This window comes from Colossoma macropomum, unplaced genomic scaffold (assembly GCF_904425465.1).
Source record: "Colossoma macropomum unplaced genomic scaffold, Colossoma_macropomum, whole genome shotgun sequence".
NCBI classification, from domain to species: domain Eukaryota; kingdom Metazoa; phylum Chordata; class Actinopteri; order Characiformes; family Serrasalmidae; genus Colossoma; species Colossoma macropomum.
The window spans coordinates 15472851-15489530 of NW_023494804.1; the positions used below are offsets into that span (position 1 = coordinate 15472851).

General features: G+C 40.7%; 1 protein-coding gene across 1 annotated transcript; it reads right to left on the reverse strand.

The window, feature by feature from the left end:
* Positions 1-742: 742 nt before the first annotated feature.
* On the reverse strand, positions 743-10036 carry trim69 (tripartite motif containing 69). The gene is made up of 6 exons (XM_036595817.1): positions 9365-10036; positions 8102-8197; positions 5186-5419; positions 3990-4012; positions 3748-3863; positions 743-1680 (listed from the first exon to the last, which is right to left on the reverse strand). Exons 1-6 carry the CDS (start codon positions 9938-9940, stop codon positions 1136-1138), a joined length of 1590 nt encoding a protein of 529 aa, XP_036451710.1. The 5' UTR covers positions 9941-10036; the 3' UTR covers positions 743-1135.
* Positions 10037-16680: the final 6644 nt, after the last annotated feature.

Consider the following 16680-nt stretch of genomic DNA (forward strand, 5'->3'; position numbering starts at 1 on the left):
CTTTTCCTTAACTTTAAACATAAACTTTAACCCAAAACCCCAACTGAGTTTCACCAGATGGTCTAGTAATAATTTGAGCATTTGCGGATGACCTACAGGAGTCCATCAAAATAAACTGTGAATGATTTTTCTTAGCATAAACTTCTCAAAATATTGCATAGACACTCGGGCTTGGCCCTACCCAGTCCTGTGCTTTCTGCTCACAGGCAGGCAATTAAACAATTTGTCAAAGTGATGTCAAATGAGAGCACTGAGAACACTGTCCATCAAAAGTTTGGAGACACCCAGCTTTCAAAAATGTTCTGAATACAAATCAGCATGTGCTCACTCTCCTTTTACAAGCACCTACCCTCTTAAGCAGAGCGCTGTTGTGAATTTTATTTGCAAAAACTGCAAAACTGAAAGAACTACTGCTTCTCTAGGGTAAAAGCCATAGGCTATGCCTTCTTTATCCTTTTGTTGTAATGTCAGACCTTTCAGGTGTTTAAAGCACCTTTGAATTAAACAGTAACAATAGTTTGGAAAAGAAAAAAAATCATTATTTAGACAAAATCTACACAAAGCGTCTTTAACCGCTTCGTGCAATTATCAAAGTTGTTACTAAAACATACAAATATATATATATTATATATATATATATATATATATATATATATATATATATATATATATATATATATTTGTATGTATTAGTCATTAATAAAACTGTTTAAAACTGTTTATGTAACTGGGCAGTAAGTGTGTTTGATTATATAACATTATTATATACATTATTATGTTATTTTTAAAAAAAGTTATGAATATGTAGGTTAGAAGATTAACACTTATTGTGTTAATATCACTTGTTTTACTTGTATTTATTCAAATATTAGTGTTTTTATGAGCAAATGAACACTTACAGCCCAGATAAATAACTTTTTTAATATAATATGTAATATATATAATATATCATATATCATTTTTTTAAGTGTCTAAGACTTTTGCAGTACTGAATATGTGTATTCAATGTATTACTTGTTTCAGTGTAGTAGCACAACCCTGTTGTTCTTCCTTAACTGATCAGCAATAGTCAAAATCAACTCAATCAGTTGTAAAAGATGCTAAGGTGTCCCTGAATGTGTGTGTAGTATTAGATTCAGATTTTGGGCATGAAGACTTTCAGAGGCTCGTTCTCGTGCACTTTGTCCAAGAAGCCCAGGTTGAAGTACGGGTAGAGGGTCTCAGTGAAAGTGTCCTGGAATGTGTAGAGGTGTGTCATGCTCTCAGCGTTGTAGAAGGACACCAGGCCTCTCCTGTAGTCCAGATACACGCCGATCCGGTCCAGCTGCTCGTCCAGGGACAGGACAGTAGGGGGCGACGTCCCTGCCATGTACTGGACGCCGTAGGACAAAGAGATGGTCCAGAAGCCGTTGGCCGGCATGGCTTTGATGACTCCTTTCCTGGGTACGGACTCTCTGGCCACGCCCACTGTCCACACGGCGCTGCTGTACACCTCGATCTCCCAGTAGTGGCGGCCGTGAGTGAAGCCCTGGCTGCCCAGCAGAGACAGCGCTGCGTTGAAACGCTGAGGGTTGTCCTGCACCGCGCTGTTGAACGTCTGGTAGCGGACGCAGGTCAGAGACGGGGTCAGACTCAGCCACGGGTTGGCCGTGCTCGAGTTAAAGGTTATGGCGGACGGCACTGTGGAGAAAGAAGAGGAAGATGAAAGTGATTGATTAAAGGTTATTATTGACAGTTATTACCATATTATTAAGATATTTTTCCCATTACCCACCAGCACAGACATCTTTGGTGTCTAAAGTTTAATGTTAATTATTCAACTATGAATTATTCAATATGTACTATAATTTATTCAATATCTACTATGAATTATTTCATATCTACTATGACTTATACAGTATCTACTATGAATTATTCAGTATCTACTATGAATTATTCAGTATCTAAAATAAATGATTCAGTATGTACTATGAATTATTCAGCAGTGTCTACATTTCAACAATTTCAATGGAACTGTTTTTCTTTGTGTAATGTTAATCATTATTAATAAAGAATTATTATTAATACTAAAACAATGGTATAAGTTAACTGCTATGAAGCTCATGTGTATGTTCTGTGGTTATGAAAGTGTTGACCCACATACAGACCCTTACATCTTAAGGCAGGTGTGTCATGCAGCCTTTGGCCCGGACCGGCCTGACAAAGGTTGTAATCCAGACCTACGCTTCTCATCAGAAATTAAAATCATTTTGTGGACTGTAACTGAAATGAAAGATCCTGCATTACAAGGGGCAATGCCAGCATCTGTTACTCCACTAGGGGGCAAAATAGAGCTGTAAACTCAGATTACAGACTAGTGACAAAACACGCTATGGATGTGTAAATCTTCTCTGTCAAGTTAGCAATTTGATGCTGGCAGCATGTCTCTTTCCAAAAGAACAAACGTGGACGAGTTTTCCAAGAAAAAAATAGATCAGTTCTTCCTCCCACTCTGAGAAACATGGAAAGCCAGCGTGTTTCAGTTATTCAAAGCTCACAGGAGTATTTTTGTGATGAATTGCAGTCTGTTTTGTAGGTGATATTTGTTCAGTCGGTTTGTGCATTCAGAATGTACGTGAGTGTAACGTGGCCCCTCTAAGGTGAGCAATATGACAATGTTTTAGCGTTATTATGATAAATGTTGTTATCATGATAAACCATATGCTTTTCTGAATATATCTTGTATCGTAGCTACTTGTAGAACACTGACAAACTGTATGTTTCATTATTAAGAGAGCATAATTAGCCCCAGTTAATTGATTTTAGCGCTGTGCATTGTGTGAAATGTTGAATAAAATGTTGAATTATATTAAACATAAGGCTGCTGTAGCGTCATCATATAATATTTTGACCACAGGCACGTTTGTCCAATAAAACAATATAAAGTTAAAATCAGACTGGTGAGACAAGTACAAAGACAAGTAAAATCAACACAGCAAACTTAAAAACTTAAACCTAACATTGATCATCCTCAGCTAAAGCGTACTGCCACAGCAGACATGAAGAATATTTATGGTCCATTTATGTCTTACCTTGAACTGAAGTGACATTAGATATTTGCTTTGACATTTTTGCAAAGCTCATGTAGTAAACATTTTTGTAGTAAAAGAGCAGTGTGTGTAAGATTAGCACACATTGCTCTTTAGCATCTTTAGCACACATTGCTCAGTAGCATCTTTTAACTGCAACTGGAGCTTAAAATTAAAATACTGGGAAGCAAATAACAAACTGAAGGCTTGAGGTAGATAGCAACGGTTGCTGAGCAGTTATTGTAGGGGGGTAGAAAAAGAAGACGGAGCTTGACAGAGAGTGTAATGATTTGATTGGCCATGTTACAATGACAGCCCGCCAGTTATATCCTAATGTCTGTACCTATTCAATCCAATTAGTGGAAGAACAAGGTAGGCGTTTCTATTAAAGTGGCCAGTTAGTGGACGCACAAGGTATGTGTTTCTATTAAAGTAGCCAGTTAATGTAAGCACAAGGTAGGTGTTTCTATTAAAGTGGCCAGTTAATGTATCGTGTTTTGTGAAAATGTCTTATCGTGATATGATGTGTTTGCCACATCGCCCTGCCCTACAGCCCGTAACCTAAAATAAGACACCTCTGCTGTGAGGAATGTTTCATTGTTCCAGTGTTACACAATGGGCTGTTCGTGGCCTCTTTCCAGTTTGCTTTAATGTGTGAGTGCTGCAGTGAGAGAATGACCTGGGTAGATGCTTCCTTTCAAGGATTTCCACACACGGTATTGCAGCGGGCCGGCAAATCGGCCCTCGCACAGCTGAGGGGGGGTCAGCGCCGGCTTCTCAAACTTCAGTGGCTGCCTGAATCACGCAACAAACAACAATAACATCAAAAAGCTCAGACAGGAAAGCAATCACGGTTTCTCACAAACAAAATGTAAAAACTATCCCAGTCACAAGTCCAGAGCTTCTGGAGATCTAACTCACCTTTGAAGGAGACTCTTTATGTTCTGCAGAGAGACAGGAAGCAGAGCATTGATTAGTTTGGCACAGGTTTGAGGAGTTAAGGGGGAAAAAGTGTTTTCCATATGAGATCAGTGCTTAGACCACTCCACCCAGCCCAATCCCCCTCTCTCTCTCTCTCTCTTTCATTCTTTTTCTCTCTGGAAATCCCCCTGCCATGCTGAACTCGACCAGCATCTTTATCTGCTCCATCGAGAAACAGAGTGACATCACTAATTAGATCCTGCTGTTCCCCAACGTCCTCACGCAGCGTTTCCCCCTCTCTGTCCCTCAGTTCACTGCATAACTCACTTTTAGTCAGACTGGAAAACAATCAGCAATCTGCTCTAATGTTTACATTGACAGAAAACAACACATACACACACTGGCCACTTTATCAGAGACTGTATGAGACTGTAGCTCATCTGCTGACCAGCTTCTGACCACAGATCTGTAGCTATACACCTTTATAGTGGACCTATAAGGTGAATGTTTCTAATAAAGTGGCAAGTTTGTCAGTAGGTGGAGGAACAAGGCAGGTGTTTCTAATAAAGTGACCAGTTAGTGGAAGTATAAGGTGGGTGTTTCTAATAAAGTGTCCAGTTAGTGGAAGCACATTGTAGTTTCTAATAATGTGGCCAGTGAGTGGAAGCACAAGGTGGGTGTTTCTAATAAAGTGGCCAGTAAGTAGAAGTGCATGATCAGTGTTTCTAATAAAGGGGCCAGTTTGTTAGTTGGTGGAAACACAAGGTAGGTGTTTCTAATAAAGTGACCAGTTAGTGGAATCACAAGGTTAGTGTTTCTAATAAAGTGGCCAGTCATTGGAAGCACAAAGTAGGTGTGTCTATTAAAGTGGCCAGTTATTGGAAGCACTAAGTAGGTGTTTCTAATAAAGTGGCCAGTTGGTCAGTTAGTGAAAGCACAAGGTGGGTGTTTCTAATAAAGTTGCCAGTTGGTCAGTTGGTGGAACCACAAAGTAGGTGTTTCTAATAAAGTGGCCAGTTATTGGAAGCACTAGGTAAGTGTTTCTAATAAAGTAGCCAGTTGGTCAGTTAGTGGAACCACAAGGTAGGTGTTTCTAATAAAGCGACCAGTTATTGGAAGCACAAAGTAGGTGTTTCTCATAAAGTGGAAACTCAGTGTATGTTAGACTCCACATGCTGATATTGTTTAAAACTGACCCTGAGCAGCGTGTACGGGTCCTGCTCTCTCAGTTTGTCCTCTATATCAGCGAGGGCTCTGCGGAGGCGGGATATTTCCACACACAGCAGCGCTTTGTGTTCGTCCAGCCGGATCAGCTCCCTCCTCTCCTCCGTCTTCAGCTTCACCTGCAGCAGCTTCTCCTCCTGATACAGGAACTGGTGCAGGTCGCTGAACTGAGCCTCGATTCGCTGCTTTAGGTCCGCAGTGTGCTCCTACAGCAGAACAGAACACAAGAAGAGTTAGTATTTAGTATATTAGCGAGCATTGGTGCAGAATAAGGGGTTTTATATGACATATTTTGGAAAGGTTTTTTTGGTAAATTCTCCTAAATCAGTGGTATTGTGTTGTACACTGAGCTGCAGCATAAACAGTCTCTAGCAGTGTGCAGCAGAATGCCTCTGCTTGGCTTGAGCTCTGCAGAATGTGTTACTTTTTTTAATTCAGTGCTAATATTAGCAGGTCAGAGATAGCAGTCTGGCAGGGCATGGTATTTAGAGAATGGGCGTGGAGCCTGTTTTTTCTGTGTGCCACGGTAGGTCAAGGAAGCCTGAGCCAATCCAGATTGATCACTATCGTCTATCAAAGCCCATTTCCACCACTGAGAAGATATATATAGCGATTTAGTAAGTCATAACAGTCAGAACATTTTACATAAGTATGACTTAATATCTCACAGTTGTCATGTTATCTCATAATAAGGACATATCATCTCATAATTATGACTTACTATATCATAATTATGCCTTTTCATCTCATAATAACATTGCAGTAATTCATTATTATGACTTACTTTATAAGTAAGTTATAATATCTCATAATTATGACTCAATAATGACATAATTATGTCAAGTAATCTCGGAATAAGAAGATACTATCTCATAATTATTAATTACTGCATCATAATTATGCCTTGTTATCTCAAATGCAACTTAGTGTCTGATAATCACATTCCATCTCATAGTAATAACATTCTATCTCATAATTAAGACTTAGTATGTCATAATTATGACTTGTTATCTCATAATAATGACATTCTATCTCATAATTACAACTTAGATTCTCGTATGACTAACTATATCATAAATGACCTGTTTTCTCAATTATGCCTTCAAATCTCATAAATGTACATTAGTATAATAACATTTTATCTCATAATTACAACTTACTATCTCATACTTGTGACAGAAAAGGCTTCCATATCCACCAAATCAAATGAGGACAGAATATTTATTAAGCTGCATGTTTAAGACACTGAAATTTGATTTCTTTTCTGTGAGTGCTGTTATTGTATTATGGGCAATCAAATCATAATGCTGTCTGCTAAGCTCCGCCTCATTTTCTCAGCCCTCCAATCACTGCTTATCATTGTAATCTGCCATTGCCTTAAGCTTTAATGCATCAGTGTTTGAATTAAAAAAAATGTGAGATCCTGTCTCTGATGGGTAGTTTGCTATCAATTCAAAGACAAAAAAACATTGGCAAATTTAGTAATCACAATGCTCTTTTACCGCTAAAGATAGCTGAAATGGGCTGTGTCAAAATATCAAGGCAAACATCTACCACAATGCATCAAGTCCTCAATGGTAAAAGGTACAATGTTCATAAACACTTTTAATGCCCGGCGTGGCAGTATGCTTTAGCCTACAATGATTAGGTTTAGGTTTTTACATTTGCTGTGTTGTCTCATTTTTGTTCATCTCAGCTGTCTATCCCAACTCGTTTACATCATCTTTATTATCCAAAGGATGTGTCTATGGTGAGCAGAAGCATGCTTTATAGTAAAAGTGCTGCAAAGTTGGTTGTGTTTATGTGAATTCAGCATTTTGGCTAATGTACACAGTCTTATTATAGACCTTCAGCATGGAATTCATGTTGGTCTAAACTGTTTACATTTTCTATTCAAAATGAAAGTCAGAAAGCTGCCAATGTTAAATAAATTTATCATGCTGTTTTACAAATTATATTTTATTAAACAAAGTGACCGGTTTGACTATTTACTGTGGCACTGCCACTGGATGTAAGGTTAGGGCCAATAGGGAGACCTGAGAAAAAAAAGGTCTTGCTCGATGTTTTGGTCTCAAATGATCTCAAAATCAACATTATGCTGATGAAGATATGATGACAATAGTAGACAATTCACTCACATCCTCAGAAGACGCGTCCTCTTTGAATTATCTTTCAACAAACGTCAAGATTCATCCTCTTGTGGGGGTCTGAACCCAGGCTCCGGGTCTTCTTCTGCACCATTGCTACACTATCTTTTTTTATATTTTGCTAAAAGATGTAGAACTTGCTTGCTGTATTGCTCTGCAGTCCAAGCTGTCACCCCCTAAGCTTTTTTTTTTTATGTAGGATATGTGTAATGTAGTTTTGAACTGTTTACTTCATGTACAGTGTTAGTACTACATTCCACACTCCATATGAGGAACACTATCTAAAAATAACAATATGTTGATGCATTAATCCAGAATTCAGTGTTTTGCAACAACTGCAAATGAGGCTAAGCCAATCAGATTTCAGAATGAGAACTAATATTAATATTTTGATTGGTTGCATCTTTTATTTCAGTTTTGCTGGTTAACAACTGATCTCCAACCAATTATGGCTGAAAAGACTTTGCCAAAATTTGCATCCCCAGTGTCCACATATGTGCACAGTTCTGTATTTTTAATGTGATATTTAGAAAAATAACAAAAAAAGCAATAAATATATGCATAAGATATAAGATATAAGTAATTTATGCAAGAAAGGGCCAAACACAAAAAACAACCAGCTGTGCACTTCAGGAAATGAGCGACAACAATGAATTCTGGGACACCGCTACAGCAGAGGGGAAAGTAAGAATAATTCAGGCTGATTAGCTCCTCTGAGCTTCAGCTGTATCCTGTCATTACCTTCAACTTCTTCACCTCGTCCTCCGTCTCTCTCTCACACTGCAGCGCCGTGTTCAGCTCCGCCTGCAGCGCCGTGGCTGAGCTGTTCAGAGAGTTCTAATGCACACAAAGAGACACGGTTACATTGTGACACTGTTAGCCCCCTTACACCAATATACAGTCCATCAGCCAAGACATAACTAATGTCTTAAGTTTACTTCTTTAGGTGTAAAATGAAGCTACGAGGTAAATATAGCTAATCAGTAATAGAAAGCTTACAGCCACTAACAAGCATGGTACTAATTGCAAATCAAACATTTGCCTAAAACCACAATACGTTGTTCAGTAATCTCTAATAGACTTGATTATGTGGTCTCTGACATTGGGTATTAGCTATGATTAGTTAAAACCCAACGTCCATAGCTGGCAGTCTTTCCTACTTGTTAGATAAATCTAAAGAAGCAAACTTTAGACACCAAACATGTCTTGGCTGATCAACTACATTTAGGGTACATGGGACATCTGATAGATTTTTTGCTGAACTATCATTTTAATTCCTCATAGACGTTCCCCATTTTTTCCCCTCAGGCTGCTCTGCACGCGGACACCAAAAAAGCTCCTGAGCTGCTGAGCTAAGCAGCTGAAGGCTGGAAAGTATGACCAAAGCTCGTCCATGCCGGGAGCGTTACAATAACTAGCCTGCAGGCTGTACAAACTCAAAACAACCAGACTGATGAGGTTTCGCTAGGAAGCATGCATTCACTGGCCACTTTATTAGAAACAACTACCTTGTGCTTCCACTCACTGACTCCTTTATTAGAAACAACTACCTTGTGTGGCCACTTGATTAGAAACACCTCTCTTATAGCTCAGCTACGTAGATGTGCAGTTACAAATTGAAGTCCAGCTGTTACTGTACTTATCAGCCTCTTTACTCCATTCATCACTGGTCAGTTTCTGCTGTTGTCCAGATATTTGGGCCCATTCTCAGCATAGCAGTGACACTGACACGGTAGTGTGTGTGGTGCTGGTATGTGTGTATCAGACAGCTGTGTTACTGGTGTTTTACACACACCAGTGTGACCCCTATGTTGAAACTGGACTGTCCACACAAAAATATTCAGAGAAGAGCTGCTCTATGGTCAGAAACGAAGGGCTACACAAACTGTGCATCAACAGATGATGGTCTCTTACTGAACACCAGTGAAGGTTGCCAGGTTTGTTTTGGATTTTGTTATACATTATTCTGTGTTTCAGATTATATGCAGTATTATAAACTCTTACTCTGTATTTCTGCTGTGCATCCTGCACACAGACCAGCGTGTGAGCGCGGTGTTCCTGGGAGATCCCGCAGACAAGACACACCAGCTCCTGGTCTTCCTCGCAGTAGAGCTTCAGCTCCTCGCAATGTCGGCTGCAGCGGGGCACAAGGGTCACAGGGGTTACCGAAGGCACGGGGGTCACCACGTCCAGCCGGCCACCACTTTCCTCCAGGCCCTGGCAGTAGCTCTCCACAATGTTAGCCACGATGCGGTTAGGCCTGTAGGTCTGTCCAGGGAAGATTTTCCGGCACTGCGGGCAGGATCCAGATCCGGGCTGCCCTGGGGTCCTGGGGCCGGTCCAGTAGCCTGTAATGCATGCCTGGCAGAAAGTGTGGTCACAGGGCAGAGATACAGGCTGCTTAAACAGGTCCAGACAGATGGAGCAGGTCAAATCCCGGCTCAGACGTTGCGCTGGACCTTTGGCCACTAAGCTGGACACCTCTGGCCTCTTTGGCTTCTCTGGCTTGTCCATTTTGGGCCGGTTGCTGGACCTTAGGTCAGGTTTTTCAGGCTCTTTCCTGGACCACGGTGCGCTCATGTGCACGGCTTTGGTGACTTCTCGTCCTCGTCTGCTTGCTGAGTGCTTTCAGTTTGGAGTGTTTCTTCTCTTTCGTCGCCTCCCCCTTCCCTCTCTCTTTACCCTCTCCCTCGCTCTCAGTTTTGGCAGGCTCGGCCCAGTCTTCCTGTTGACTGTGGGAAAGGAAAAGGGGGAGCCGAGTGGGCGGCCCAACTGAAGTCTCCTAGAGTGTATATGAATGTGTGTCCATGTCTTTGGGGAGCATTTAAATGAACCCTGATTGTGCACTTGTAAATAAACAAACAAACAACTAAACCTTTTGTAATACATGTTTTTGTATACATTTCTGTATCTTCTGCATTGCTTGGCTAATATTTGTAGACTCTGGCCTGTTAGCACTAACAAAAGGTTAGCTTAAAGTTTTCCCAAGTAGAAAACAAAGCAGTTCTGTAAGCTACTGTGGATCAAGAGGGTACGCTAAATGTTATAAATGTAAATGTGTTTGTGTACAGTATGTTTGGGTGTGTTACCCCCCCGGTTGACGTCAGCCCTACAGTCAGGAAGCTGAAGCCGTCCTTGGAGATGTTATCTGGCTTTTTTTGTTTATTTATGGATGATAACTGTAGTTGGGTAGATGGAGGGTCCAGTACTTGGATGGATTTTGAACTGAAATTGCTTTTTCATGATAAAAGACGAAAAGATTAAAAGGTCTCACATTTCTGTTTAACCCTGGCCGGCAGGCCCAAAGTTTTATTACACACTTCTATACCATAAGAACAGTCCAGCCAGTTTGCATTAGAGTCCCTGTAAATACTAAATAATAAGCTTTAGTATGTAATAAGCCTGGGATTTTAAGGGGTTAAGGTGGTAGAATGGTGAGATTATTGAGATTTTTTGGTGGCGCAGTGGGTAGCGCTGTCGCCTCACAGCAAGAATGGCCTGGGTTCAATTCCCGGCCGGGCGACCAGGGTCCTTTCTGTGTGGAGTTTGCCTGTTCTCCCCGTGTCTGTGTGGGTTTCCTCCCACAGTCCAAAGACATGCAGTCAGGCCAATTGGACATGCTAAAATTGCCCCTAGGTGTGAGTGTGTGTGTGAATGTGTCTGTCTGTCTGTCTGCCCTGCGATGGACTGGCGACCTGTCCAGGGTGTATCCTGCCTTCTGCCCAGTGACAGCTGGGATAGGCTCCAGCACCCCACCACAACCCAGAAAGATAAGCAGTTTAGATGATGTATGTATTACTCTATATTTTGTTACTTACATACTTTCAAATACAATTTTAAATGGAAAAAAAATGATGAATAAATTACATAGTATAAAAAAATTACACTATATGTCCAAAGGTTTGTGGACACATCTTCCTTTAGTGAATTCAGCTGCATTAAGGTGAACCCACTGCTGACACAGGAGTTCAAATGCATACACAGCTTGTAAAATCTCCATAGAAAAGCACTGACCAAGAGAACGGGATGCTCTGGAACAGCAAGCACATGAGCCTAAGGTCACCATGTGCAGTGCCAAGCGTTGGCTAGAGGGGTATAAAGCCCTCCAGCACCAGGCTGTGGAGCAGTGGAACTGCTTTCTCTGGAGTGATGGAGCTCCTTCTATGCCTTCAGGATGAATTGGAGAGGTGTTTGTGATCCAGAATTGATGAGTACCTGACCTCACTAATGTTCTTGTGGCTGAAGGTAATCAAATTCTCACAGCAATATTCCAACATCTAGTGTAAAGCCTTTTCAGAGGAGTAGAGGCTGTTACTGCAGCAAATGGGACAAATTCCTTTGTAATTTCATCATTTTGGAAGAAGCTTTGGATCAGAAGGTGTCCACAAACTTTTGCCACATATGTTCTCTCACCGAGTGAGGCTGCACTTTGGGCAGCCCTGCTCTACGTATACTTCTTGCTCTGTTTTTGTTTCACATTAGATGGAAATAAGCTTTGTTTTTTATTCTTCTTCTCTTCCTACAGTCTCACTCTGTCTCTGTTCCTACTTACACTATATTGCCAAAAGTATTCACTCACCTATCCAAATCATTGAATTCAGGTGTTCCAATCACTTCCATGGCCACAGGTGTATAAAACCAAGCACCTAGGCTTCTACAAACATTTGTGAAAGAATGGGTCGCTCTCAGGAGCTCAGTGAATTCCAGCATGGTACCGTGATGGGATGCCACCTGTGCAACAAGTCCATTTGTGAAATTTCCTCACAACTAAATATTCCACAGTCAAGTATCAGTGGTTTTATAACAAAGTGGAAGCGATTGAGAATGACAGCAACTCAGCCACGAAGTGGTAGGCCACGTAAAATGACAGAGCGGGGTCAGCGGATGCGCTGATGCGCAGTGCGCAGAGATTTTTTTGCAGAGTCAGTCGCTACAGACCTCCATACTTCATGTGGCCTTCAGATTAGTTCAAGAACAGCGTAGAGAGCTTCATGAAATGGGTTTCCATGGCCGAGCAGCTGCATCCAAGCCTTACATGTAAAGCGCTGCCACTGGACTCTAGAGCAGTGGAGACGTGTTCTCTGGAGTGACGAATCACGCTTCTCCGTCTGGCAATCCGATGGACGAGTCTGGGTTTGGCGGTTGCCAGGAGAACGGAACTTGTCTGACTGCATTGTGCCAAGTGTAAAGTTTGGTGGAGGGGGGATTATGATGTGGGGTTGTTTTCAGGAGTTGGGCTCGGCCCCTTAGTTCCAGTGAAAGGAACTCTTAATGCTTCAGCAGACCAAGAGATTTTGGACATTGACCTCAACCTGACAGAAAATCTTTGGGATGAATTAGAGCAGAGACTGTGAGCCAGGCCTTCTCGTCCAACATCAGTGTCTGACCTCACAAATGCACTTCTGGAAGAATGGTCAAAAATTCCCATAAACACACTCCTAAACCTTGTGGAAAGCATTCCCAGAAGAGTTGAACGACATAGCAACGACATCATATTAAACCCTATGGATTAAGAATGGGATGTCACTCAAGTTCATATGCGTGTGAAGGCAGACGAGCGAATACTTTTGGCAATATAGTGTAGCTCGCAAAAACTCCTGAGCTAATTTAGACAAAATAGATATTCCCTTTTTTACTTGCTAAAGCTAAAACAGTTGCAGATGAAAATTGCCTCTGATATACATAAAAGCTCACTGCAATACGGCTTTGAAGAAATAACTTGACAAAACATCAATGTAATGAAGTTAAGTTGGTGTCTAACAATGCAATGTTAGTAATCCCAGCAGTCCCTCGCTAAAAGCATCTGCATGCTAGCATGGCATATAAAAATATTCATTTTACCCCATAGCTTGAGACAGCATAGCATATAAACTGGCATTCAGCATAAATCTCCTTAAGCCTTCTACTGTGACGGCGCATGAGTCAGCAACACAATGAGTCAAACCAGATGTGTCCTACTTTCCCCCAGCATTTCTTACTAAATGACAATGGGCAAAATGATCAGTACACGGCCGAATACAAAGCATATGGAAAACAGAATGAGTAGACAGAAGACAAACTCGAGTAAAAGTGTTGTTATTGCAATAAAATCTGCAGTAAAAGTAAAAGTAGCCTAGCTAAAAAACAACTTCAACTTCGGGGAAAGATCATAGTCCGTCTTAAACTAAGCTCTGTTCTTCTGTTTTTGAATCGATCTGGTCCGAAATAAAGCACTAAAGCTCGAAAGTGAGAGGCGTCTGCAACAGTAAAGCAGTCCAGGAGCCAAACCAACACAACAGAGTGAAATTAAACCCAAAAAAGGAAACAGAAGGGAGCTGGGTGCAGATAACTTTCCTCACTCGAGCAATAAAAACTTTGAGAAAAGCACAAATCCATCCTAAACTGTCCTTAAGTATGGAACCGAGCAAACGAAGCTACCCACCTCTGCTCTGTAAAAAGAAAAGATTATTACAGTGACTAACTCTATAATTGCAGCTGGTGAGGAATAATTAAAAACAGAGAGTTTTACAGCCATAAACTGCCCAGATTCAAGCACTTGTTTATATACAAGTCATGATGATATGCAACCCAGTCATACAGTCATATTTCTCTTCTGGGCCACACATAAAGATTTTTTTAACATCTGAATCCCACCACACATGCAGCTTTGGTATATTTTCAGAAACAGTGGTCAGACGCCCAGCTCCCCCACCATCCTCCAAACTCGCTTCCTCTCCTCTCTCGCTCATTGTCTCGCTCCAATTCAGTATATCCTGCCCCGCTTTCCAGCTTCCAGACAACGTGCAGCTTTTCATTTGCAAGAAGAAGCCAACTTGTTTTATAACCAAGTAATAAAGTTTGCATTTCATTCATTATAAGTCTCTGCCTGTTTACAATCAGAGAGATGAAATATTACATCATTATCGTCATCATTTAGGGTAATGTTGATTAAAGTGATTGGGTAATATTTCATCCAAACTCCTGGGATATCGGCTATCTGATTAAAAAATTTTGACTTTACTTTTGTAAATATAAATAGTGTAGTAAAAAGGAGCACATTTACTGGGAAATCTAGTGGAGTAAGTAAAAAAAAGGAAATATTGATAAAATTACAGAAATTAAAAGTACTCAAGTACAATAATGAAGTACATGTACTTTGTTACTCTCTATAAAAGTAGTAAGACTAAAAATTATGCTGCTTTTTTATGCTAATGAACTTAGTCCATGTTTATAGATAACAGTGAGTCATACAGTGTCAAAAACCACATAATGAACTCTATTTGAGATACTGAGCAACTCCACACAGTTTGGAGTAATTGCATGATGTTCTTCTTTAAGAAATGCTTCTTCTAAAAAGCAGAGCACCAGTTGTTTAGGTTTAATGACCCTCAATTTCATCAGTGCTTTCCAGGTCGTCCAGTTTTTCTGCTGAGGGTCTGAAGAGGCTGTAATTCACTCAGTGTGGAAAAGCTTAAGCAATACGTCATCCGGATCTCCCTCCAGCTTGTTTTCCGTCATTGGGAAATTCCAGCTCGATGCAGGGAGTCTGGAGCTGGAGCGCCCCGTGGTTCAGCAAGGGGCTGGGTGACATGATATCACAAACATGGAATTATCATGATTTATTTTATTATCTGAGGGTCAAATGAGTTCAATATAGTATCAGAAAGCTACACAAATGATTATGTGACATAGTGAACGTAAACTTTAACTGTCCAAAAATGCACCTCACTCTCTTCAGAGCATCTCTCATTTACCGTGTTTCACAAAAGCCACTGCCAATTGATAGTAATCCGATGACGTCACAATCATGCTGCCGCCATTTTTGGGATGGCAGCTTCCAGTTCATTCACCAGTGCTGTGGCTGTTTGTAATAAAATAACAAGACCATAATTGATCCACCAAAGGCAGAAAAATACTTTTAAACCTTTTTAAATTTTTAAAGCACATTAATCAGTGTATTTGAGTGTACTGACTTGATTTCATTTGATTTGTGGTTGTAGTGATGACAAGTGAAAGCTATAATCTAAACGGCTGAGATTGCCCTCTGCGTTATTATTTTCACATTCCAATCTGTGAGACACATTCACAGCTCCTGATGTAGCTCCACTGGGCTGCACAGTAACAGTTTACACTTAATAATCTGATTACTACAGAAATTCAGATTGTGACAGTAACTGGTTCAGTGTGTTTTCATGCTCTTGAGTAATCAGATAATGAGGAAACTCTGGATCTACATAAGTCAGGCAGTAATCAGATTTCTGCTTAACAACCACGTGACATGTACGTAACATAAAACTCATCACTTAAGCAGAAAATGTGAACATATATCATCTAGAAGATGAAAAATATTTCAATCCTTCATTTCATCGAGCATGTAGTCAGTTTCAGCGTCACTCCAAAAGTGTTGTGTTGTGTCTCGCAGCTGCTGTGTTAAAAGCTGCTCTCTGTTTCCGGGACGGCCCTCTGTTTTCACACGTGCGCAGTCTGAGAGAAATGAAAGAAATCAGAGTGAGGGTCTACATGCACTAAAAAGCCCCATTACTCTTTATTAGATTTCTTAACCTCTAGGATTGGATCCGATTGTAAGAAATCAGAGTGTGCTGTTCACACGACCACTGCATAATGAGATAACTGCAGAAATCCGATTATGATCAGATTATTAAGTGCATGTAGACGCTTTCACTGTTACACAGTGAAATTACTTCGAACATAAGTAAGTCAACTACTAAAGTTAAACACTATTCCATACTCACATACCCAGTACTCAAACTACAGTGTAAAACTGCCAAAGCCTCTAAACCACCACAATGGACAAAGCATGCTGGTTTGTGTGGGGTATTTTGGTGAGGTCAGTGTTAGCTTGCATGTAGCAATATTCGTATTTCGACTCCCTCACGACCTCATAATTCAGTGACACTTGGTGGAAAAATGGAGACAGCTGTGATTTTTTGAAACATCATTTATGTTCCTCATAGAGATAAATCACTTAGCTTTGGGCTCCTAATATGGGCATGATGCCAACTACAGAACAACAAAGTGAATACAGGTTTGTGATCAAAACTAGGTTTCTGGGTGCAGCTTATCAGAGTAAAGTGTGTGGGGACATTAAATGATTGAACTTTTTCGGTGCTCTTTTTGTTCTTAAATCAAAGCTTGCCCTCATAAGCAAAAATCATATGAAATCTATAAATAGATGGGCTTCTCTGATCACTCGAGACTGGACAGCTAGCAGTGACCAGTATCAGAACCAAACAGGGTGCAGCAGCTTTAAGTCACTCTGCTGCCAACTGCTCGAACAAACTCCTAGATGAATATGCTCAGAATGTAGCCATCTTTACCTA

Coding starts and splice junctions, on each gene's coding strand:
- trim69 (XM_036595817.1), bottom strand. CDS start 9,940: ATGAGCGCACCGTGGTCCAGGAAAGAGCCTGAAAAACCTGACCTAAGG. Junction 3,864..3,989: donor ATAAAGAGTCTCCTTCAAAG/GTGAGTTAGATC, acceptor TGCGTGATTCAG/GCAGCCACTGAAGTTTGAGA. Junction 1,681..3,747: donor GAAAGGAAGCATCTACCCAG/GTCATTCTCTCA, acceptor CTTTCTCCACAG/TGCCGTCCGCCATAACCTTT.